The following is a 25136-nucleotide window of genomic DNA, read 5'->3' on the forward strand; positions in this document are numbered from 1 at the left end:
CACCTGAGCCGATGGCTCAAGTGAGCTTTTCCGATCACATTTTGTCCGTCGTCCGTCCGTCCGTCCGTCTGTCTGTCTGTCTGTAAACTTTTCACATTTTCGACTTCTTCTCAAGAACCACTGGGCCAATTCTAACCAAACTTGGTACAAAGTATTCTTGGGTAAAGGGAAATTTAAATTGCTAAAATGAAGGGCCAAGTCTCCTTACAAGGGAAGATAATCAAGAAAAGACAAAAATAGGGTGGTTCATTGAAAATCTTCTTCTCAAGAATCACTTGGCCAGAAAAGCTGAAACTTAAGTGGAAGCATCCTGGGATAGTGTAAATTCTAAATTGTTAAAATCATGACCCCCGGGGATAGGGCGGGGCCACAATGGGGAATCAAAGTTTTACATAGAAATATATAGGAAAAATCTTTGAAAATCTTCTTCTCAAGAACCACTGGGATAGAAAAGCTAAAACGTATATGGAAGCATTCTGGGGTAGTGTAAATTCTTAATAGCTCCCTGGGGGTTGAGCGGGGCCACAATGGGGAATTCCAAGTTTTACATAGAAATATGTTGGAAAAATCTTTGAAAATCTTCTTCTCAAGAACCACTGGGCCAGAAAAGCTGTAACTTATTGGGAGGCATCCTGGGGTAGTGTAGATTCTAAATAGTTCTAATCATGACCCCCGTGGGTTCGGCGGGGCCACAATGGGGAATCAAAGTTTTATATAGAAATATATAGGAAAAATCTTTGAAAATCTTCTTCTCAAGAACCACTGGGCCAGAAAAGCTGAAACTTATGTGGAAGCATCCCGGGGTAGTGTAGATTCTAAATTGTTCAAATTATGACCCCCGGGGTTGCTGGGCGTGGCCACAATGGGGAATCAAATTTTTACAATGGGGAAACAAAGCATCCTATGGTAGTGTAGATTTCAAAATGTATAAATTATGATCAGTTGGGTAGGGTGGGATCACAATATGTATTACAATGTACAAGGGTCGGAAATCTGGTAAAGAACGGAATGATCAAAGCTTCTCAGGTGAGCGATGTGGCCCATGGGCCTCTTGTCTTTTTTTTCGATTTTTTTTTATTAAATGAGTTTTCAGCATGTGAAATGAAAAATTTATAAGGTCTGGCTTGTGCATACTTATAAAATCATCATTACAGTGTGATAAATATTCCACATAAAAAGAATCTTCTATACATTGTACACATAAAAAGAATAAGCAATCAAATTTTTATAAATATCCATATTGATTTAAAGGCATATTTTATTTGCTTCAGTATACTGTATACATTTGATAATTCTACAAATACAGTCAAGGGGATCCGTCTCCCAAACCCCCCGCGGCCCCCCCTCCCCTCGAACTGCGCATTGTTTACTTTTGCCTTAAGCGGGGGACACAAATTCTCTAAATTAGCTTGTTTAACGTTTACGGTGTCCCAGGCTTGACAAGAAAGACTTAATACACTATGATGACTTCAAACATGCTAGATGCATGCATGTCTTTCAGTGCTTCTGTCACAATCAACTATATGAGATATTCCTCTGCTTCATGACACAGATTCTGGGAAAATTTATGAAAATCACATCCTTGTGAATTTTTAATCATTTTGTTTGCATTAAATTGTGAGTTTTTCCATAGAAAGTTGACTGCTTTCATGTGTCATAGACATTTTCCAGTGCAATTATTTACCTTTAAAGTAGGAGAGTTGCGCAAGGGGACCTAACTCTGACTAGGCAAATGCAAAAAAATCTAAATATTAATATTAGAATTAAAGGCATTTAAATGAAAAAAGATTTCTTTTCTATTAATAAACAATTTCTAAAAATTTAGTATGTCATGAAAATACCATTTAATCATTTAAGTAGCATTTTGTAGCATGAAATGGCATGTTTAATTTAAGATTAATATTGAAAAATTCACCCGTAATTGGAATTTTTTTCTGTGATGCAGAGTTGTTTGCCAACGACAATTTTTTAATATGTTTTTCTTCTATATTGAATAAATTCAAAACAGTATAATTCAAATAAAAAAATCATCCTCGCTTAAAGATACGATTAACCAAACTTTGGGAAAAAAGGTCTTTATTGCTAAAATCTAGATCCTTTGTATATTCCCTGATATAATGTCGCTAAATACAAAATATATATGTAATTTTTTTTAAATGAATATAATCAACTACTATTGCACTACCATAACATATGCAACAGTGAAATAAAAATTATAACAAATATGTTTAAAAGACGCACTTAAAATGCATCATTTTCAATGAATTTCAATGCTCTTTTTTCACTTTTTTATAGGAAAACAAATAATCCCCGTTACTAAAAATAGAAACAACTTACAACAAAATGTAAATCATATTTTAGGTCATTTGGACCAAATCTTTTTTTGTATGGGTCACTTTTAAATTTACTACGATAATGCATCTGGACAATTTTTTTCAATTTGCATGGTTTTCTCTGAGACAGACACTTAAATATATAAAGTATGAAAGCACTAACCCAAAACCTTTTCAAGTTATGGTCATGATTTGCTTTATAAAAGTAGGTCAAACTCCAAGGTCAAAAGGTCAAAGTTCTGGGTCTTCTTACAAGGATTACATATGTACGTATAAAAAGCACAATTTATCCCTTACGGTTACCATTCAAAACTTATGGCCAAGGTTAAAGTTTTTTCATAAGTATGGAATCTCGTAGGTCAAGGTCAAAAGGTCAAGCTTGTTAATATCTAATGAAAGGTCTTTCCACAAAAATACAAATATGAAGTATAAATGTCCTGGTATCTAATGTTCAAAAGATATGGCCAACTACCTTAAGGCAAATGTTGGGGTCAGAATATGAATAAAAAATTCCCAAAGAGACAACAAATCATGTTCATTCCAAGCCTCCGTCTATCAGTACTTTCAGTACTTTGATTATTAGGCCTAACCATGCATTAATTTCCGACAGGTTATATTCTGATCATGCTTATTTTTCGCTTACCAGTAACTTCGCCTCTGTGGATTTATATGCGATCTTCGATCTTTTATTTACACATGTAATCAGTGATGCATCGGAGCATCGGGATGTTTCGCGCCCAGAAGTCGCATGGTATAATTCGTTCCAAGTCTGTTTCGCACTGGAATTTATTTCGCTCCCGGTAAACTTTTTAAAGCGCATTTATCATAACTGTACACAGGCACTTGTTTCGAAAATAATTTTTTAACCCATAGTATAATAATTACGGTGGCTGGTATATAAAATAATAACATTTTGGGTTAAAAAATTATTTTCGAAACAAGTGCCTGTGTTATTATTATACTATGGGTTAAAAAATTATTTCCGAAACAAGTGCCTGTATAACTGTAGTATAAAATGATAAGACCATGGTTAATATATTCAAAATGATATTATATCTAGCAACAATTACGAAACAGTTAATTAGGCAAGGGGGGGGGGCTTGAAACCAGTTTTAAAAAATCCAACCCAGAGCCGCAAAAAAAAAAAAAAAAAAAAAAAACGCTACGCCTTCAACTCGATCGATATATATCGTAATAATATCGGCGATATGTTATCAATATAACAAAAGTTACTTTCTTTCAATATGATATCGACTCGATATTATTGCTAATGCAGGGGGGGGGGGGGCTCTAAATCCGCCAGTCCATTTTTTTTAACCTAAATGATGCCCCCCCATTCCGACACCTGATCCGTTCTATGGAATTTTTGGAGGTCTGGTGTTTATGCCTTATGGACAGATTTGTAATTTTTAAAAGATTTTTTTCTTTTAGATGGAGATCAACCACTGCTCGTTTATATTTCACCTTCCTCATCATCCATGTATCTAGATTATAAAATTTTATAAAAATCAAATCTGATCGAACATAATTACCCCCCACCCCACCCCTCATGGCAATACCACATCTATAGTCACTAGATCGCGATTGTAAATGTAATATTACAGCGTGTGTGGTCTCTATATTTGAATAAACACAATAGCGGTACTTATATCTAAACAATAAAATATTTAATTCTTAGTATTAATTAAAAGTTAATAAAACATAAGATTAACAAAACATTCTGACCATAACACGCATCACTATCGAACACGTCTAGATCTTGGGTTCGGTGCAGTGAAAATCTAATTAACCCGTCAAAACAGCTTAAATCTTAAAGATTTAAATTATTTAAGAAATTCTAATCATTTTTCTGAATTTTTTTGAAAAATAAAAAAAAGTCTAAAAGATTTGTTTCAGAGTTTTTAATTATATATCTATAAATAAAAATAGAACATTTCCTCTCTCTCTCTCTCTCTCTCTCTCTCTTATACATTTTATGACTGAGTTCGAGGGCAACATGAGTTTTGTTGGACCCAAGAACCAAACTGTCTGCCCGAGGCCGTTAGGCCGAAGGCAGACAGTTTGGTTCGCCCGAGAACTCGGTCAATAAATGTTTTTTTATACCTTTCATTTGAATTTTTTTTTTTTTTACATACATTATACATGTATTTTGTACTGTTTTCCGTGATTTAACCTCTTTTCCGTCACTTTTGAACACCAACGAATGAAAATGAGATTAAGCTCCGCCGATTTTGTAACGTATTAGCGGTCCAACATCTCATCGACCGGTCCAACATCTCACTCAGCGGTCCAACATCGATTCTTTATGCCCGCTCAGCAAAATATTAGAAATATTAGACTTTTTTGTATAGGAACAATTTTTAAAGGTACAACAAACAACATTCTAAATATTGCCGATTCGGCGTAAAACATTTATGATCAATCAATCAATCTCTCTATTTATTTAATCAGAAAATTTAACTAAAACATTAAGCCAAAACAAAAAACACATTTTATTGTATCATAACCATCATTTTTCTATTGTCATCTACATAAAATGTTCGAAATAACCGTGGATATAATTAACCTCCGAAGCACATTTTATTTTCTTCGTGTTTCTTCTTTCTCACACATTCACAAAAACTTGTACTTCACATACTTGCAACATATTATTTGTACCGCTTTGAATCTGGAGAGTTACGAAGTTTCCTCGTGTATCGGAAGGACAAAGAACAAGAACGCGGTCCCCGTTGACAGCAGGTCCCGGATAATAGCCGCAGTCGCTTTCATCTGCATTCTCAGCAACAGTTATCAGAAGACTGTGTAGGTATCCCCCTTTATAAAATAAAGAATATCATCATTATAGGTTATTGTCCCCCGCTTGTGCCTCATGTGAGTTTTGGTGCATTCTTAAAGTCATTTGTATACATATGCGTATTCATTGAAAGGAAATTCTTTCAGCATTCCCATGATTCCTTTAAAATGATAAAATAATGAAGTTTTATTGTCATCCTTACCGTGCAAATCTTGCCTATTGTACACAAGGACTTTAGCAACATCAAACGTGTTCTGTAGGTCTATCTTTATCCACGGACGGTTTTCGAAATCTGTATGAGCAGTTGATAGTCCGTTTGGACATACAGTGATATTGTCAACAGCATTGGAAGCGCGCTGGTAGGCTGGTTTGAATGCAGAACTCATATTAGCTGGTTTGTTCACAGCAACTACAAATATAAATTTAAAAAGAAAAAATATTAAATAATCAAATCTCGTTTGCTTTTACATTTCGTAAATAATTATGAAAGTAAATGTACGGCGTGTAAGTTGGTTACCTTCATATTCTAGTATTCTTGACAAATAAAAATGATCGATTCAGCTATACTAAACAAGAGCAGTAAATTATTTTAATAGTCCTTTAGAAACTCTTTTCAAAACTCAAGTTCAAAATTTAAAAGAGAAGCATCAAATTGAGCAGTGATCGATGATTAAAATGTTGTCCAAAAGTATAACTTGAGTGAGCTAATTCAGAGAATTCATGTCCCCTGCTGAAGGAAAAAAAAGACAAGGATGCTCAGATTGGGGATTCGACCCCCCTCCCCCCCCCCCTCTTTCCCCTGATTTGCAGAATTATTTAATTATGTTCTGAAACAAATAAAAAAGAGACAATGTTGATATAAAGATTTGACTGCACATTCGTTAAAAGTGTATATATGTATGAAAAATATTACAAAATTAATCACACAATAATTAATATTTTGTACACAAGTGTATATATGTATGAAAAATATTACAAAATTAATCACACAATAATTAATATTTTGTACACACCATAAGTCATAACTGTAGTCTTCATTTCAGATGCTAATTGTTATTATTTAGGCCAAGTGATTGATAAAAAATACATATTTAAAAATAGGATTAACCGGAATTTGAACTGGAGCCTCTTTTGTCAGGTGCTACAGAAGACAAACATGGCATACATGTACCATAAATGTCTATAAGGAACACAATACGTAGAGTTAAGTGCAGCTGAAGTGATAATGGTAACAGTCTTTAAGTAGAGTCGTTTGTTTCTGATTTGCCCTTTGATTTAAAGTGTACATGTATCGAAAAGGATTGGGCGAGGAATGGTGGAGAAAAAAATCCCAGTAAAAATAAAACAAATGTAATAAGAGGCCCATGGGCCACATTGCTCACCTGAGATTAGTTAAAAAACACAAATCATATCAGTATTGAAAAGTTTTCTTGTTGGGGGAGGGGGTATTTGAATTTTTTATTACTTGAGAATGTCACTATATCAATAAAACATATACTGGAGTATGTATAATTTTGCAATACTTGAGAAGAAGAATTTTAAAGATTTTTTTCTATATATTTTCATGTAAAGATTTGATCGCCCATTATGGCCCCACCTTACCCCCAGGGGTCATGATATGATCAAACTTCAATTTACTCTGAGGATGTTTCCATATTAATATCACCAATCATAGCTTTGCTGATCTTGAGAAGAATATTTTAAAAAGTTTTTTTCTATGTTTACCTATGTAAAACTTTAATCAGCCATTGTGGCCCCGTCCTCCCCCCACGGGTCATAATTTTGACAAACTTGAAACTACACTACCTGATGATGCTTCCACATTAATAGTTACTTCTTTACTGGCCCAATGCTTTTGGAGAAAAAGATTTTCCCTATATACTCCCATGTAAAACTTTGATCAGCCATTGTGGCCCCGCCCTACCCCCAGGGGTCATGATTTGAACAAATTTGAATCTACACTACCTGTGGATGCTTCCACATGAGTTTCATCTTTCTTGGTCTAATGGTTCTGGAGAATAAGATTTAAAAAAAAAAGAATTCTATATATTCATATGTAAGATTTTGATCAGACATTGTGACCCCGCCCTACCCCTGGGTCATGATTTGAATAAACTTGAATCTACACTACCTGAGGATGCTTCCACATTAGTTTCATCTTTCTTGGCCCAGTTGTTCTGGAGAAGATTTTCAAATATTTTTCCTATATATTTCTTTATAAAACTTCGTCATAATTATCTCCCCTTGGAAGAGGGCTTGGCCCTTCATTTGAACAAAATTGAATCCCCTTTACGCAAGGATACTTTGTGGATAGTTTGGTTGAAACTGGTTTGGTGGTTCTTGAGAAGAAAATGTGAAAAGTTTACGACAACGACAGACAACGGACAAATTTTGATCAGAAAAGCTCACTTGAGCCTTCGGCTCAGTTGAGCTGAAAAGGTCAGATAGTGATTTAAAGCAGTATGCAGAGTAACAATAGAATATTTGAAACATTATAAAGAAACATTCTTAAAGAATACATACCATTAGTGCTTTCTTTTTCAAACTGTTAAATACAAAATATAGATTCATCACAGATAAAGTATTCCAATTCTAATTTTTTTCGGGGGAGGAGGGTTCGTAGATTTTAATTGTGTAATATATGTACTGATTATTATGTTATATTGTTCCCGACGATGCCATATTATAGTAACCGATAGCACAAATGAGTATTTGCAAAATATTTTTATCTGCAATTGTGTAAATATATATTTCCACATAATTTTATTTCAAATTTTCTTCATTTGCATACGTATAAGACATATAATTCTAGACAGAGACAGAGATTAAAACAATTAATTCGATCATCCTAATTATACAAATTAATAAAACATGATTCTCAATATTTAAATTTAGTACACAATGCATTGAATGCAAGCTGATGGAATGATACATTGTACAGGTTGTTCTTATTTCCTCTGAATTCCTCATGTAACAAAAATATACAAACATATCTGTGAATAGTAGAAACACGTACCTTCCTTAGATATCTGCAGTTAGTGAGATTTTTATTTGAGTTTTCCTTCCCGAGTTTCATCCAGAAGCAGCATGCTCTACATTGATACAGATCCTCTCGAATTTTACAGATCTCCAATCCAATGCATCGGCCGTCACCGTTACATTTGTAAATACAGTTTAAGGCGACTGACGTAAAACTTGACCCCTCAGTGGTTAACAGAAGACTAAGCTCGTCTGACAAAGATCCCAAAAACTCCGTAGAGAACTGTCCTTGGTACATATGGGCATAAGCAGTTATAAACAAAATTAGTATCAAACCATGCCTAATAGCTTCGGAGAGACAGAATGACATTTTTTCATGGATATTAGAGATTTTCAAAAGTGATTTAGTTTCTGTCGTTTTTTAGTTGGTCAATGCTTATAACCAAACCTCGACAAATATCTACCTTAAAAAATTGACATTTATATTCCTCACGCAATCAAGTAGTCACGGGTGTCACAGTTACTATCTCCTCAATACGGCAATTTGTCAGTTAGGAACACAGAGGATTGTCTTATGTCGCATATGCGAGATACTGTAATTCTGCTTGCAACCTTTAAAGTAAAATGGTTTTAATTATGGCAGGCAATTTTCGCTGAAATTTAGAGATTCATTTCTGTTGTTACATATATTTGATGTAAAATATTAAATGGAGAAACTTGTATTGTTTCCAAGAAAAGTGTCTTTGACTGCCTCAGTAAAAATGAAAATAAATATTCATGATATGCATTGTGTTTGCTACATTATTTTTTAAACGAGATGAATGCAAGTGTCACGAAAATGAAAAAAAAAAAAGAGAAACTGGTATTTAGACACAAACAATATTTATTCTTTCATCTTTATTCCTGAAAATTTCCCTTGTGTAAACTTTTAAATATTATATTTCAGCTCACATTTCCTTTCTCTTTTGCGTTATACAATATTCGTTAATATCATGTCTGTTTTAATTTACATGTGCTTATTATAAGGACTCTTCAAAAAATGTTTTATAAATTATTTCCTTTGTTCTCATTTCTATGCTAGAAAAGAAAAAGAATTGGAAACAATTTTGCAAACACCTTGACAACATTTCAGAAGCCAAAACAAATAAGAGAATCACTAAATAAACAAATAGTGCCATCAATAAATAAGGTTAAAGAATAATAATAAATTTTCCTATTATTAGTTATTTGATTTCATAGAGAAATGTTTTTGACAAACTACATTGATGGCTTTGACCTTTTATTTACAATAATGTTGACTTTGAAAAGTTTGTTTTATTCAGATGTTCAATTAGAAAATGTGTTTTATCACATCATGCCACTTAAGGTATAACTTTGAAACCTTTTACATGTATCAATATGACACTTTACTGATTATATTAGTTAAGTTAGTCAAAAAATATTGTATCTCGTTATAATAATATTATGTGTTACACGAATATGTGTAATTAGGAATTAAATAATTTTTTTTTAAGAAATAATAATTAATGGGTTTTTTTTTCTTTTTTTTTCACATTCTTTTTCAGTAAGAATAAAGTTTTTTTTCTGATAAGTAAAGTCTATATTTTTTGAAAAATGTATGAAAAATACCTAGATAGGAGGTTTTTTTTTTATATCTGAGAACAGTCGCTAAATGAAATTTTTTGATATATATAGCGGTATTGCAACCACTATTGAAATAACGACCACTATTGAAATAATTTTATCAATAGTGGTTGAGAGTGCATTTCAATAATGCACTCTCAACCACTATTGATATAATCATTTCAATAGTGGTCGTTATTTCAATAGTGGTTGCAACATAGCGGGTATTCCAATTTAGAAAAAAAAAATTTCATGGGTCAATCACATATATTCTTAATACACTTAAGATCTATTCGGGCATCATATATCTTTCAAATATTGTAATATATATGCTACATAATCTCTACACACTCAGTTGTACTTATTCATTGTATTTTATATATCTTAAGCTGGGGCCAATTTAGATACTTTTTACGTGTATAAAAATATCAAACACACGAAGCCCATTATGTATAAGTTATCCCACGTTTCCAATTATCGTTGATGTCCTCGGTATACTTTACTAAGTACTAAGACAGTGATTCCTTATGTTTTAATTTTGAAATAAAATTGTAAATTTACATTTCAAAAATGTAGACTAATGATTTAAAGCCAGGAGGCCTCCCGTGTCAATTTCAATAGTCCTCAACGAATGACACCAACCACAAATACAGCCACACGAGATTTACATGTGTATTAGGCCTCCTCAGCTTCAGACACAAAGACAGATACCCACGAGATTTACATGCATATTAATCCTCCTTAGCTCCTGACCTATCGATCTCCCTAATTTACTTTCCGGCGGAATTATCAGGAAATCAACTCCAACTTTCAAAGAGTTACCACAGAGAAAAAAAACAAATAGAAATGGAAATATTGTGATTTAAATTCAACAAAATATTTCCGTCAAGATATTATTTTTTACTGACTTTTATTTTCCTGTTTTCTAACATTATCATAAGATAAATAAGTACAGATGTCACTCTATGACACGCAAACTATTTTATCCATATGTTATCGGACTGTATCAATCTAAACATTATTCTGTTGCGCAATATTAACTCTAAATATAGCCTTTTATTCCTGCTACACATATTTGGATAGTCAAAACAAGGAAAAAAATAATTGAACAAATGAACTAATCGGTTGATCGGACTTAATATGTTTTATTGTTCCTTTGGTGTTTTGGAATATGGGCTGGCAAAGTATTACGAGAACGGATTTTAAATGCCTCTTGAATGTCTGTTGAAAATCCTTTATTTCTAAATATTATAATCATGCTGTAAATAAAGTTTGAAGCACTATACATGCCCTTGCGATAAATTTACAACAAGTTATTTAAATCTAATAGACATGTTTATTTGCATAAAGCTATAGCGTTCGCTTAATTGCTACCAACCCATTTAAAGGGTATTAGTATTAAATGAATCTTTACAAACAACTTGATTTTAGACATTCCCGACCAGTTTCATAAATATACTTCCGATCATGTTTAGGCCAGATAAGATATATACAGCTAGAAACGGGAAAGTTCATCCTAATTATAAACGGTAAAATGTAAATTTTAGGCATTTGTTTTTTTAAATAAAAGTCTTCCTAGAAAAGTTGTTGGTCGAAATAAGGCTGAAATATTGCTTACTGAGGCTACTCTTTGCAATTTAACTCCAATCTATCAAGCCCCAAAAAGTTTTCAATTTCTTTAGAAAAAAAAGGATTTACACATTTTTCTCTCTTTATTTTGATCTTATTCAATAAATATATATATCTAGATCTTCACCATTTTTCAATTAATTTAATAATTCAGTTGATAATGTAGTTACTTATATTGTATTCTAAGTTTAACCTCAAAAAAGAAAAAAACACGCAGCAGTTACATACACAGATAAACTTCCGATCAATTTTCAAAAAATCATTGTCACATGTATGGCTAATCGCGATCGACACCCTGACCTAGAAATATCAATATTTGTATTTTTTAAAAGGCATACAGATAAATATCCATGTTTTACGCAGTTAATTTTTAAGTTTCGTTTTAAATTCTAAGTAATTGATATTACGCCTGGTAACGATCAAATTAAGATAATTTTTTTGCTATATTTTCCTGATAATCGGGACATGATCAGTATTTAAAGTCTCCGGATATAAACGATAAAGGCAAATTCGTTGAAGATGGCGGAGAACAAAGATGGCAGCGATACTAACCGAATAAGAAGAGAACAATTTAGCGTAAATGTGTTTTATCTTAAAAGCGAGGAATCGGTGAGGGAATTTATTACGAAGTTACCTAGAACAATCAACGTCGTTGAATCAAAGAAAGAAGAAATCAGTAAGTTTTAATATACTAATATGTATTTATAGATTATTTTGATAAACCTTTTAATATGTATTTGAGAATAAAGATTTGAGTTTGATATCAGTATATATTATAGCTTATCTAATAATGTATAATGTTCAAGTGCATTTTCCGTTTCTGAAAACGAAATATGTATTGAAATTTAATTTTATTGATATCGTTATTAACAAGCAGTTTTATATGACTATATGTAGAAAGGATTACTCAAATAATGAAATATGGAACTAATGGAATTTAATGTTCATGAAACCTTAGAAGACAAAACAAAGAACTTTTTTACCCACAAAATATGTGTTCTTTTGTGGTAAATTATATTATTTTGCCTTCTCAGTAAAGTTTCAAATATGAGCAATAAGTTCAACCCTCTAGTGGTTTGCTCATTCTCGACACTTTTTGGTTAATTACCTTGCGTGTGACGCCTCGACTTGATATTTATCTAGAATAACTTATCTTATTTTCATATTATTTACTGTACTAGTATTTTTTATTTATCCAAATATTTGAAAAGCTCATGTAAGGGCATTGCAAATAATTATTTCAGATGCTATGCCGTCATATGGTGATTATTGCCTTAGTTGGTCAATGAAAATTGAATCGTCTCTTGGTGATGAACTAACAGACAGTATGTGCCAGTTCTGGAAGATGATTGATAGGCCGGCAGAAAATATGCCCTGGTTCCAAATTATTCCACATAAAAGGCAGGGTTACATGCCTCCACCAAAAACAAGAGGGATTCATAGAGAAATTGAATTTCTTGGAGGAAGCATGACTTCGCCAACTAACTTTGTGAAGCACTGGGAAACAGCAGTTTCTGTTGATTTCCAACAAGACAAGTCTCTTTTGCTAATTGAAGATTCAACGATGAAAATTGAAATCAACATATCACCTGAGTTCCTGCACGATTATGTTATAGTACACTTACAATGCAGTAATGTGTGCTTTTACTTCAATGTGAAATATAGCCCAAAAGTATTCTCTGCTAGTTACCCGTTCATGTTTGGTAATCTAACAGAAATAAGACTATCAGCCAGAGACCTTCCATTTCAAACATTTGGGTCGTTGAGTTGTTTTTGCCTGAAGCTGAAAAAAGACAACCCATTGATACCCAGGATACTTTGGTATATTCAGTACGTAGGTCTATTTGTTGCGTACACTCATGTGACAATTAATGATTCTCAGCAAATGGTGGATGTTTCTTTCTCCAGCTTCGAAATAGCTTATGCGTGGGAATCTCTGTGTTCACAGGGGTTTAAAGTTGTGGACCATTTGACAAAAGCTGTTGTAGAGGAAATCATCAGTCTTCAAAATTCTCCAGAAGTGATACATAATATGGTTGGTCTCATTGCGGAGAAGCCTTTCATTCATTTTATTAGTGATTTGTGTGAGGCAATAAAAATGACAAATATTACTGAAAATGAAAATAACAATGACATTCCTGGTAATTTAACTATGGTTAGATGCGTCTTGCTTACTCCGACGAAACGTGTTTTCCTGCCAAAGGAACTAGTGAGTCAAAATAGAATTTTACGCCAGTATAACGAAGACTATTTTATCAGGCTTGTTTACCGTGATGAGGATTATCAAAAACTCACTGAGACCCAGTCTGAAACTCTAAACAAAGTATTGGCGGATATGAAGCGAATTTTTGTGGACGGATTTATCATACATAATCGACATTATGAATTTTTAGGATGTTCAAACAGTCAACTTCGAGAACACAGCTTTTGGTTCTTCAGCTCGTATGATGGAATTACGGCAGACGGCATCAGACAAAGGGCTGGAGATCTGTCTAAAGAGAGATGTGTTGCCTCCTACGTGTCTCGTTTTGGACTCTGTTTCTCAGCGTCTCAACATACGTTGAACGTCGGGATAGGTCAAGGAGAGTTACACTATGAAGCAGATATAGAAAGAAATGGGTATTGCTTCACCGATGGCATTGGGAAGATATCACGGAACCTTGCTCTAAAGGTAATAAAAGAATTTTAATGGAGAAAAGGGAAGAATTGGTCTTATTCCAAATTTTCAACGAGAACTTATATATTATACTATTTTTAACCTAGGTTGCGAAGAAAATGAACATGAAATACATTCCGTCTGCTTTCCAAATTCGTTATGGTGGTTGTAAAGGCGTTGTTGCATTAGATCCGTCTCTTGGAGAGGAGAATGTACTCGTTATAAGAGAGAGCATGAGAAAATTTCAAAGTGGATCTACTAGTCTAGAGGTGCTACAGGTTACTCGTCCAGGTAATTTGCTTTATGTTTTTAAACATTATGAGGACTTACATAGGGTATCCTTGCTGCGTAATCCATATCTATATTTTTTACATAATAACATATGTTTAAATTTAATCATACGTATTACATCTTTTATATTTGAGTATTAATTTTTTTTGACAGTGCCACTTCATCTTAACCGACAAGTTATAACACTGCTATCAGGACTTGGAATTCAAGATGAAATCTTCTTAGATCTTCAGGAATCGATGTTGATGGATTTATCGGATATGTTACTGTACAACGATAAAGCACTGAAGAGTTTACAACAGGTAAAGAAATGTATTCATTTCTAATAAATATGGCCACATTGCTTTTCATTTTTTTTTTAAAAAACAGTATGCTTCAGAATGTTTACTGATGTGATTTGTTCTCTTTTTGGAGGTTTATCGAGGGAAAAAATGAATCCATAAAATAGGCATAATTGTAAAAATTGTCTCCGTAACCCTGAAGATTAGAATATTATACAAATAGCTGTATGATATTTAGTATCAAAATTCCTTCGATAAATTATGTTATGAAATTCTTGGTATTTCCTTTAATAATCTTATTTTCTTTAAACGTATAAAAATATGGAATCTTTTTAAGTTACCTAAGTCCATTCACATTGTGCTATCCGAGGTAAAGCCATCAGGTTTACAAAAAATGCATTAATTATTATTATTCAGAATTATATATATATATATATATATATATATATATATATATTTTTTTTTTTTTCTTTTTTTTAATTATATTAATTGTTCTGCTGTTCTTTGCAGTTAACAATGGACATAAATTTCCAAGAACTTTTCGACAAAGGGATAAGCTTTGTTCGAGAACCTTTCTTTAGATCACTGCTTTTAAGAATATTTCAGCAGAAATTGCATGATTTAAAAAGGAGATCAAGGATTCAGATTCCTCTACACAAAGGTCGGTACATGATGGGCACATCAGATGAAACCCAATCACTAAAGTATGGTCAAGTTTTTATTCAGTACTCAAAGGACTTGAATCACCCTCAAATGGATGTACAACTTGTTGTGGGTAGAGTAGTGGTCACAAAAAATCCATGCTTCCATCCAGGAGATATCCGGATATTTGAAGCAGTGTGTATTCCTCATCTGAGCCATATGGTAGACTGCATTGTATTCCCTCAGCTTGGTCCAAGACCTCATCCTGACGAAATGTCCGGATCAGACCTTGATGGTGACGAGTACTTCGTATGCTGGGACGAACGGCTTTCCACGTTTGAGAATGTAATTCCAATGAAATTTCCTAGAGCAGAAAAGACTCATTTGGAGAGGGATGTTGAGTTGTCAGACATTGCTGAATTTCTGGCAAATTACATAAAGAATGATAATCTGGGAATTATAGCTAATGCCCATCTTGCTTTGGCAGACAGTGAACAGGAAGGAATATTTTCCGTTCGTTGTATTGAGTTAGCTAAAATGCACTCCGATGCTGTTGATTTTCCAAAAACTGGGAAATGTCCACCTGTACGCAACGATATCCGTCCGAAAAAATATCCAGATATTATTGGTAAAAAAGATAAAATTCAGTATTTTTCTTCTAAAGTTCTTGGAAAACTTTTCTATCAATGTCAATCATTTCTCCAGAATATTGATATAGAAGATAGACCCGAGTTACTAATTGATGATGAATTAGTTTCCATTTTAACGAACGACGAACTCAAAGATGCTATTTTACAAAGAACAATTTACAATGAAAACTTACAGGGAATAATGAATATGTATGGAATACAAAACGAAGTAGAAGCAATCAGTGGGTCCATAAAAGCACTGAAACGTAAAAGAGGTTGCTTAAAAGACGAAGAATTTCAGATTGGAAAAATAGTCCTCGAGAAAGTCACATCATTGATGCAAAGAACAAGAAAAATTTTCTTTGAAGAATTTGGTGGGGAGCAAAACAAAACAAATCCAGAGTTCGAAAAGGCTTTATATTTTAAGGCTTCTGCATGGTACACAGTAACATACACTTTGCCAAACCCTAGTTTCCTAAGTTTTCCTTGGGTTGTCGCCGATATATTATGCAAGACAAAGAAAGGACGGAAACAAATCACCGTTATTGAGGAAGTTGATTCATCCCTTGAGCGTCGTTGGAAACTTAAAGAGGAAGAGCACAAAATGGCATCTTATTGGATGGAGCGTTTAAGAAACAAAGTTACACAAAAGTTTCCCAAGTCCATTTACTTTGAATGGATTGATTTATTTGAGAATGGTATTGTTTTACCTGAAAACTGCAATGTAGTTTTGGGATTTCAAAGTGAGGACTATGAAAAAATTCTTTTGACCATGCGAGCTCTTTCTTCTAGTACAAGCAATGATCAATTTGAAAATGATCTCTGTTACAAAATCAATCTGGGAGAGAGCAGGATAGGGATTGTTAGACTGACAGCTGACGAAAGGATTATTAAGTTGAGCAGATCTCTTAGAAGCTTTCTTAAAAAGAACGAATGCATTATACGACACGTAGCCCAATTTTTGTACGATTATTTTATGCAACAAATTGTACCGAAAATTCCTCCTGATGTCATAAAGGACATACTACCAATTATGCTTTTAAAGGAATCCTTTTTAAGGAGCAAAATACTGAATACCTCCTCTGGGGCACAAATTCTTTTTAACTGCTTGAGAAATGTAAGGGTGTTCATACAGAACATATCGAATTGTAAAGACTTGCCTGAAGGTTCTCTGAAATGGCTTATAAGAAACTCAGACGAAATAGTTATGAGTTGCCTGGTGGAATACATGAAAATAGCTCGTTGTTTATCCGTGGAATATTTTAATGAAGATGAAACATTTGAGTTTGAGGTATGGGACACTTTCAAATTCTCATCTGAGTCATTAAACATAATGCATTATGCCGCTGCTTATGCAAAATACAAATTGTCCCAAATAACTGGTGCAGATATGTTTTTCCATCAAGTAGAGGTTGGAAAAACTAAAGCCATACAAATTGATGCACATGGGACAAGGGTTCAAATGTTACGATTTCGAAAGGCCCTCCATGATTTTTTGAAAAAATCTGAAAGCATTACCACTGGAGAACGTGGCCAAACTACAGTGGAAGAGACGTTTTCTGTTTCATTTGAAGGTTGCTCGAACCGTGATGAGCAGTTAACTTTTGACAGGTGGAGTGGACCCTGTCAGAACCAGCACAATAATGAAATTCGTTATCTCCCTTGCTTAGTTCATGCATCCGAATTGCCTGCATGTATTGATTTTGAAAGGACCTTTTCCATGCAATGGGAAAAAATCAAGGATGAATATAACCCAATTTTCCATGGAAATTTATCAATAGTGCTCTCATTTGGCAATTTTTATGTTATGAACGTAGATAAACAAATGATGACAATATCAGAATTGAACAGATATATACAAAGTTATGAAAAAAGACGTTTTGAACTTTTATCAAGAAGACAGAGAGGGGGGTTCATCCGTATTCCTTATTCATTTGCTTTTCTTCCGATAAGTGGACATTACAACAACTTAAGTGAGTGTCTTAATCTAAACTTTGAGAAGATTAATTCAAAAAAAGAGGTGAAAGTCAGACTTGCAAACGAGGGAATGTGTGACCTAGACGAGCATATGAATTGCATAGGATATAGTGCACCTCAAATAAAATGGTTAGTGCATCAAATTGTTCTCACGCCAAAACGAAGAACATTGAATGGTAATCAAATAAGTGTTAGATGCAAAATACAGTCATTTAGATCGTTGGATAGAAAAGCCATTGAATCAATGGAAGGAATGCAATGGCTTCTTGATATTGGAAAACACGTTGTGAAGACTAATGAAGGTTATGACATAACCTCAGAGGACATTAAATTTATAAGAGAAAAAGAAACAGATATTTACGGGAATAGGCACCTAAACATTCACGAGGGAGTATGGCGTTCAATGCGTGTTGGGGTGTCAAAAGTCAAGGAATATCAAGTACGATTCCGTCAATGTACCAAACTTTCAGAAAAAACAGAGTTGGTGATTATTCCGGCCATGCTTGATATAAATTCCTCTGACGAAGAAGTGAATCATTACTCAAAACAATTGTGGGATATTGCACTTCATTTTGGGAAAGAACTTAACGGTTAGAAAACAATGTACATGCATGTGATGACAAATTTTATAATGAGAATATAAATTTGAAAATCTATATTTCTTCATTTCATGTGCAATGTTGTTTTTGCTTTTGATGTGTTGTTAAGTGTCCCACATCAAATACTCACACAAAGAACATGCACATTGTATCTTGTGATAATTATTTATTTTAATAATTTAAATAAATATGATTCTTCTAAATTAAGGTATTCAATGTATAACAACCAAATTTTGTACCTGATAAATGAATGGTCCGAAATGATTAATCATGGTAGCATTATGAAGGTGTGATGAAATAAAATTACTCCACCAAAGGAATTTATCCTATTCATTGCACCATAAATTGTACATTGTCGTCTATGGACAGCGCATACTTTATTAAGATATTGTAAAAGATAATGTGAAGTTCAAATACATATATAGTGAAAATATACATAGCATAAACTCTCTCTCTCTCTCTCTAAAAATATGATTTGAACTAAATCATTTATGGCAGATATTATGACAATATTAAAATTTTCTTTTTTTTCTTCAAGGGCAGAACACTTTTGAGATGTAAAATTATCAGCTTCTTATTTTTTATCAGTCATGTGAATTTGGTTCATATTGGTGATGTATTTTTATCTAGTTTAAAAAGATTCATGTTTTTCTCAAATCCCCTTCCCTTGTTATACATTGAATACCTAGAGATATTTACATCATAAAAAACGTTTCATGAGAAAATAAATAAAGCAAAGTTTATAAAACTCAACTGCACTGACAAGAAAAGAATGTAAAATATTAGTGCCAGAAGGTTATATAAAATTATATTTTGCTTTGTTTTTGGAAACTCTAGTTTTATGAAATCAAAAACTTTCAAGAATTATTTTTTTAAAAATTTACTTTTGTCACTTTCCTAGGTTTTCCGTTACTGTGTCTATTTAAAACAGATGTTACAACAATATTCAACATTATTATCCGCGATGACAAAAAAGGACAATTATTTTTGTTAATATCGCACTTAAATGAAAGAAAAATCACCAAACATCATTAATGATGAATGTTTAAATATCGATTATTACTGATTTAAACAGAATCATTAATTTTTTTTAAAAGTAATTTTAATTTGATGTCAAATTATATAAAAGGAATACCTTAAAGATGTTATACATACTATAAATCACTTTTATTTGCGATAACTTTATTTTCGCGTAATAACTTGAGACAGTGTTCTCGCAAAAATTAAATTCTTGCCTAAAATAGTATTTTTAGGATTATATAAAGCGGTTAACACAATTCGGGAAAATTTCGTCTCTGTTATCAAGAGTAAAAATAAGGTGTCCCAAAAAGTGATCTACAGTTACTGTACTTCTTACATCTTGTTAGCTTTTATTTTTCTGTTTTTTTCCCCTGATTCTGATACTTTGTCGGACGCAGGACGTAGCTTTCCTCTCTCATATTTTTTGTATTTATTTCCTATTTCATTTCCCGGACTTAAGCATTTATTTTTGTTATTTTGATCCCTACTATAAATTATCAATCAAAATGTTATTTTCTTTTCATTTGTCACTTTTTAAAGACCTGTAGAGAAATACATGAACCTTGATCTGTTGATAAAGAAATTGTCGTAATACTACACTTTCAATCTAATATTTTGATTATTGTATTGACATAGTATTATCAATTAACGACAGTTATGTCCATTTATTTATTTACGATGTATCAAAGTGAACTTGAACTAAAAGATACCACAATGATCAACACATGTTTCAAATTTGGATATTTTACCCCCAAAAATGAATACTTTTATAACTACAATACTTTATGATCAACTTTTATTTAATCTACTTATCTTATTTATTCTTGATACAGCAAACCTTTATCACCGCACAAGAAAGTTATTGCTTTCAGTTCATGCAGACAAATATATCAACAGTTTCGTTTAAAATAAATACTCTGCAAGTTCAATGGCAGTTAAAATGACTTACTTTCTTATCTCAAAATTAATATTTCTTAAATTGAGTTTTAAATGTTTATTTATTTTACCCCAAAGCGTAAAGGGCAAACTATTTCACTAAAAAATATGAACTGTACATTCTATGCAAGATCCTATATATATATATATATATATATATATATATATATATATATATATATATATATATATATATATATATATATATATATATATATATATATATTTCTTGAAATGAAGATAGCCCTTTTTGTAGATTTGTTTTTGATTTAATACCAAGTTGGTTAAGAAGGAAACATTATTGAAATAAAAAGTTATGTGAAACACAATTACTTGTTTATATTTAAGATAAATGACAATTAAATACCAGAAACCTTTCTTTAGCGTACACATTTTAATCATAGTAACAAAATAAAAATGTATTTTATATCTTTAATCAGTCTAAACTAATCTCAAGAACATTTAGTAAGCTATAAAAAATATTATGCATTTCATTTTTTTAATTGCAACACAGAAATTCCATTTGATAAATTTATGTCCTGGAACATGAATTTTGAAGAAGTCTACACATAAGATAAATAAACATTTGTTTATCAGTTACCTTATTTTTAAGAAAAGAACTTGTTGGAAACAGCAAAATTAATCATATAAATTTCTGAAGTGACATCTTTAGGTCGTAACTACTTATACTATCGCTCCTTTTACTATAGTTGGAATCATTGGATTCTATACTGTCTAGAGAATACGACTTATTTGACGTCTTTAAACAAAGGTTAGATGGTTGTGCGTCTTCTTCTTCTTCCAAGTAGAATTTCGGATGATTTAGTGGCGTGTTTTCAATTTCTTCGTCATATGAGTCACTGTCATATGGCGTTAGGTTGTCCCTTTTTCTTTGATTATAATCCTTATATTCTTTACTCTTTCTCCTTGTTGACGCACTATATTCTGCCCCAGCGCTGTGCTGTCTTAGTAACATTGGTGCATTACTTTTACGTGAATGTCGAACATATTCATATTTATATCCTTGATCATGATTTGGAGCAAACTGATCCTGTGCAGAATTGGGATAAGAGGATTCCATTCTGTTGGGATAATGTGAATGAAATGGAACACATTTATGTTCAGTTAGCAATGGCTCATCCAATGTGTAATGCACGGAATTATTAAAAGAATCCACATTATGGTCAGTATATTCTTGATTTATTTTACTAGGGCAAGAGTATTGATGCTCTGTCTCTCCAGGGAATATATGATGGTGCTTTTTAAGACAACTTGATCTATCCGAGGCGGAATGAGGATGGTGAGACGTATTTCCCCTGCGCATTTTGGAATGTTCCCCATGTACTGGGCAATAAGGGTTATAAATGGGGATTTCTCCATTAGATGTAGAACTTTTGCTGGAATTGCTAAGATTTGTAGTGTTTTTTTTTTCAATCTTTTTTTTCAACATTGATATTTCTTCATCAAGTTCCTCCTCAGATAAGACATTTGTTTCCTCATTTTCTATTATTTCTTTTTGTTCAGATGTCACTATCATTGTATCATTAGAATTATTAATATTTGTATTTATTGCTAGTACGGCGTTTTCTAGACTGGAGTCTTTGTTAATATTTACTTGTCTTAAACGTTTATGTCCCTGTAAAAAAGCTGCTAAGTCTCCAGATTTCTTAGGAATACAAAATACACGCACTTCCTTTCGTATATCACTTGAAATCGACCCTTTATGTGCCTTGTCAAAATAGACACACGCTATCCTTTTATCGTCGTTTGTTTTTGAATTTAATGCAAAGGTGACACCAACATTAAACTCGTTAGATTTTGTGCCTTCTTCTGCTTTAGTATCAGATCCAGGGGTCCACAAAATAATGGCAGCTGGTAGGTCCTCTAGTTTTTCCATATACCATGATGCATATCCTACGTCTTTTATTTTGGTCATCTCATCCTTCAGTTTATCGTAAATTATTTCTATTTGCAACTTTATTCTGCAAAACTTTGCAAATTCCGTTGCTAAAATAATGTTTTCTTTTCGGTTATCGGAGTAAATCAAAAGTATCTTTAGATTATCATACATCTCTGAAATTATAAAAAAATAAATCAATTTAATTAATATCTTCTTGTTTGTGGAGAGGGCTTAAATAGGCTATGCCTCCTGCCCAATCCTTTATGTTCTTATTACATTACAAAATATATTCAAATCAAATCAAATCCTGTTTTTTGTACTTCTGAGAACTACTGGCAATGAAAATTCAAATCTGCACACATATACAAAATGCTCACTTGAAATTTGTCCTTTAAATTGTATCTTTTAAACCAATAAAGAATGAATGATATTGTGAAACATTACATCAGAATATTAAAGACTATAACAACACATGAACAACTATAACATATTCTCTTCGATATTCTGGAATAAAAATCAGAACAAACCTGTGTCTTTTGGGGACAAATTGTTCCTCCATCGATAGTACATGTAGCATAAAATGACCAACAGTAAAACCCCCACAACCACTCCCCCTATGACAGACAGTACTGTGTTTTCAGTGTGATCATTTCTTCTGACTCCTAGAAAAAAAAATTACAAATTTTATTTTTTTGAAATTCATGCGCTGTACCTCAAAAATTTGCAAAATTGATACGTCACTCAATAGCATACGTTGTTTAGTGTGTATACAAAATCAAAGATACAGCAGTAATGTTCATGCATTTATTCTAAAATGACATTAGTCCTTCACAAAAATCTAGAGATATACATGAACTACAACCATGCTCATTTTTCTTATTTAGGGAAGCCGACTGAGATTTTATTGTGCGAATACTACAATAGCGAAACTCTAATTTTATAACAAACATTACTTACATTGACTTCAATCTACTTGCCAAGTTTGGGAAAAATCTACCGTCCAGGTATTTTAGAGGGACCGTCTCAAAATACAGGTATATTTACTTTAGGATTATATAGGAAAGTGTCGATTTTTCGCACTTTAAAGCAAATTATGCAAATACTACAATAGACAGGTTACAATTTATAATGAGTTATACTATATTGTATATTAAATGTAAGAAACACTAAATTCGACCGTCTGGTTTGCACACAAGCCAATCGATTGATCACCGTCATGAAATCAAAAAGACTGACAGTTATTCCTTATATTTACATGCTCTTGATTTAACACATTCACGTGCTACAAGTCCCGCTTCTTTCCGCCCTGCTCATGATATTTTTTAACCACACCTATAGAAGAATCACTGGATTTATGTAGAAATAAAGTATTTTTACTATTTTGTAATTTTATCTCGGACGAAGAGATTGGATATATGCAAATATATTTTAAGCCAAAAATCTTGATCAATTGGATCTTCCTTTAAAAATAGATAAGACTATATAAGATTAAAATACCAACAAAGATTCGAAGTGCTGGAATGTATCGCATTCATTATTTTCTGTATATCATATATACTTACTGCTACTGATTCAACATGTCATTAATTTTTATACCTGAAAACTTTCCCTTGTTCATAGGATTTCCAACTTTGAAAAAAGAAGACTTTGTGAATCTACAACTATCTGAACATTTTACATCTGTAGTAATGACTTCTATCTAAAAAATAAAGCTATATATTTATAGCTTCATTCTAATTGTTACATCATAATTACCTGGTGTTTAAACTGAAAATTAAAAAAAAACTAATTCTTCTAAAAAATATTAATCTTCCAATGATGATGAGCACCCTGTCTTATTTATTTCATTTTTCGTTCATTAAAGTCTGTTAGAATGACTTGTTGTAAGCTCATTTTAAAACAGAAGTTACATTCAAAAAGGTATGTCAATATACTCACTGATACATAATAATTCCCATCCACCACATCTTCAAAACAATATCTTTGATTTGCAGTAAGAATATTTTTGTACGTTTTATTCAGATCAATGCTAAACAAGGACACATTATACATTGTTACTGCTATAGAATCGGGTACTCGATCAAAGAAGATTGTGACGTCATTTTCTTTGGGGAAGAAAGCAACAGCAATTGTAGACTTCTATAGCTGTGGGTGATACACTACAAGAAATAGATACATATTATACTGTATTTAAATTCTTAAAATACCTATTGCAAAAATTAAATCTCTAAGTATTCTCTATTTTTTTTAAAATGAATTACATGTAAATATTAAAAGTAATTTGAACTTTAATTTGTTTCCCTATTCTTTTGATTTTTTTTTAAATATACACTTAACATTCCTCTGAACATGAGATGAATGTGTCTTATAATAAATTTTTTAATAAGTGGTTAAATTGACGTCAAATTTAGAAGAAAGAAAAAATAATAATAGTGCTCTTATTTGGCAATTTTTATGTTATCAACGTAGATAAACAAATGATGACAATATCAGAATTGAACGGATATTTACAAAGTTATGAAAAAAGACGGTCAGAACTTTTATCAAGAAGACAGAGAGGGGTTTTTCATCCGTATTCCTTATTCCTTTTCTTTTCTTCCGATAAGTGGACATTCCCACAACTTTAGTGAGTGTCTTAATCTAAACTTTGAGAAGATCGAAAACAAAAAGAGGTGAAAGTCAGACTTGCAAACGAGGAAAATGTGCGATCTAGACGAGCATATGAATTGCATAAGATATAGTGCTCCTCAAATAAAGTGGTTGGTGCATCAAATTGTTCTCACGCCCAAACGAAGGACATGTAATGGAAATCAAATAAGTGTAAGGTGCAAAATACAGTCATATAGA

At 32.4% G+C, this 25136-nt stretch overlaps 3 protein-coding genes across 4 annotated transcripts; 1 reads left to right on the top strand and 2 right to left on the bottom strand.

The window, feature by feature from the left end:
* Nucleotides 1–4905: 4905 nt before the first annotated feature.
* LOC134257681 (uncharacterized) lies at nt 4906–8435 on the bottom strand. Its single transcript, XM_062740273.1, has 4 exons — nt 8144–8435; nt 7651–7672; nt 5330–5536; nt 4906–5147 (listed from the first exon to the last, which is right to left on the bottom strand). The coding sequence occupies exons 1-4, from the start codon at nt 8402–8404 to the stop codon at nt 4939–4941; spliced, it is 699 nt and encodes a 232-aa protein (XP_062596257.1). The 5' UTR covers nt 8405–8435; the 3' UTR covers nt 4906–4938.
* A 3364-nt stretch (nt 8436–11799) lies between these two features.
* On the top strand, nt 11800–18486 carry LOC134257682 (uncharacterized). Its single transcript, XM_062740274.1, has 5 exons — nt 11800–12034; nt 12603–14029; nt 14122–14305; nt 14459–14607; nt 15097–18486. The coding sequence occupies exons 1-5, from the start codon at nt 11878–11880 to the stop codon at nt 18427–18429; spliced, it is 5250 nt and encodes a 1749-aa protein (XP_062596258.1). The 5' UTR covers nt 11800–11877; the 3' UTR covers nt 18430–18486.
* Nucleotides 18487–21014: 2528 nt separating this feature from the next.
* Nucleotides 21015–24443, bottom strand: LOC134257674 (uncharacterized). Of its 2 annotated transcripts, none has more exons than XM_062740264.1 (4): nt 24228–24443; nt 23886–23988; nt 22817–22948; nt 21015–22462 (listed from the first exon to the last, which is right to left on the bottom strand). In XM_062740264.1, the coding sequence occupies exons 1-4, from the start codon at nt 24339–24341 to the stop codon at nt 21033–21035; spliced, it is 1779 nt and encodes a 592-aa protein (XP_062596248.1). In that variant the 5' UTR covers nt 24342–24443; the 3' UTR covers nt 21015–21032. The 2 variants fall into 2 exon arrangements, with proteins under 2 accessions (XP_062596248.1, XP_062596247.1); XM_062740263.1 differs by having other exon boundaries at nt 22817–22951.
* Between the last annotated feature and the right edge of the window lie 693 nt (nt 24444–25136).

Source organism: Saccostrea cucullata, unplaced genomic scaffold (assembly GCF_032062105.1).
Source record: "Saccostrea cucullata isolate Sc308-1 unplaced genomic scaffold, CSIRO_AGI_Scuc_v1 ctg850, whole genome shotgun sequence".
Taxonomy (NCBI): domain Eukaryota; kingdom Metazoa; phylum Mollusca; class Bivalvia; order Ostreida; family Ostreidae; genus Saccostrea; species Saccostrea cuccullata.

Bases quoted from the DNA above. Each gene is read 5' to 3' on its own strand.
- LOC134257682 (XM_062740274.1), top strand. From the start codon at position 11,878: ATGGCGGAGAACAAAGATGGCAGCGATACTAACCGAATAAGAAGAGAA. The intron at 12,035-12,602 runs GTAAGTTTTAAT...TAATTATTTCAG, and splicing joins ATCAAAGAAAGAAGAAATCA to ATGCTATGCCGTCATATGGT. The intron at 14,608-15,096 runs GTAAAGAAATGT...TGTTCTTTGCAG, and splicing joins CACTGAAGAGTTTACAACAG to TTAACAATGGACATAAATTT.
- LOC134257674 (XM_062740263.1), bottom strand. From the start codon at position 24,341: ATGTATAATGTGTCCTTGTTTAGCATTGATCTGAATAAAACGTACAAA. The intron at 23,989-24,227 runs GTGAGTATATTG...TTTATTTTTTAG, and splicing joins ATGGGAATTATTATGTATCA to ATAGAAGTCATTACTACAGA. The intron at 22,463-22,816 runs GTTTGTTCTGAT...TTATAATTTCAG, and splicing joins TTTGTCCCCAAAAGACACAG to AGATGTATGATAATCTAAAG.
- LOC134257681 (XM_062740273.1), bottom strand. From the start codon at position 8,404: ATGTACCAAGGACAGTTCTCTACGGAGTTTTTGGGATCTTTGTCAGAC. The intron at 5,537-7,650 runs GTATGTATTCTT...TTATATTTGTAG, and splicing joins TGAAAAAGAAAGCACTAATG to TTGCTGTGAACAAACCAGCT. The intron at 5,148-5,329 runs GTAAGGATGACA...TATTTTATAAAG, and splicing joins CAATAGGCAAGATTTGCACG to GGGGATACCTACACAGTCTT.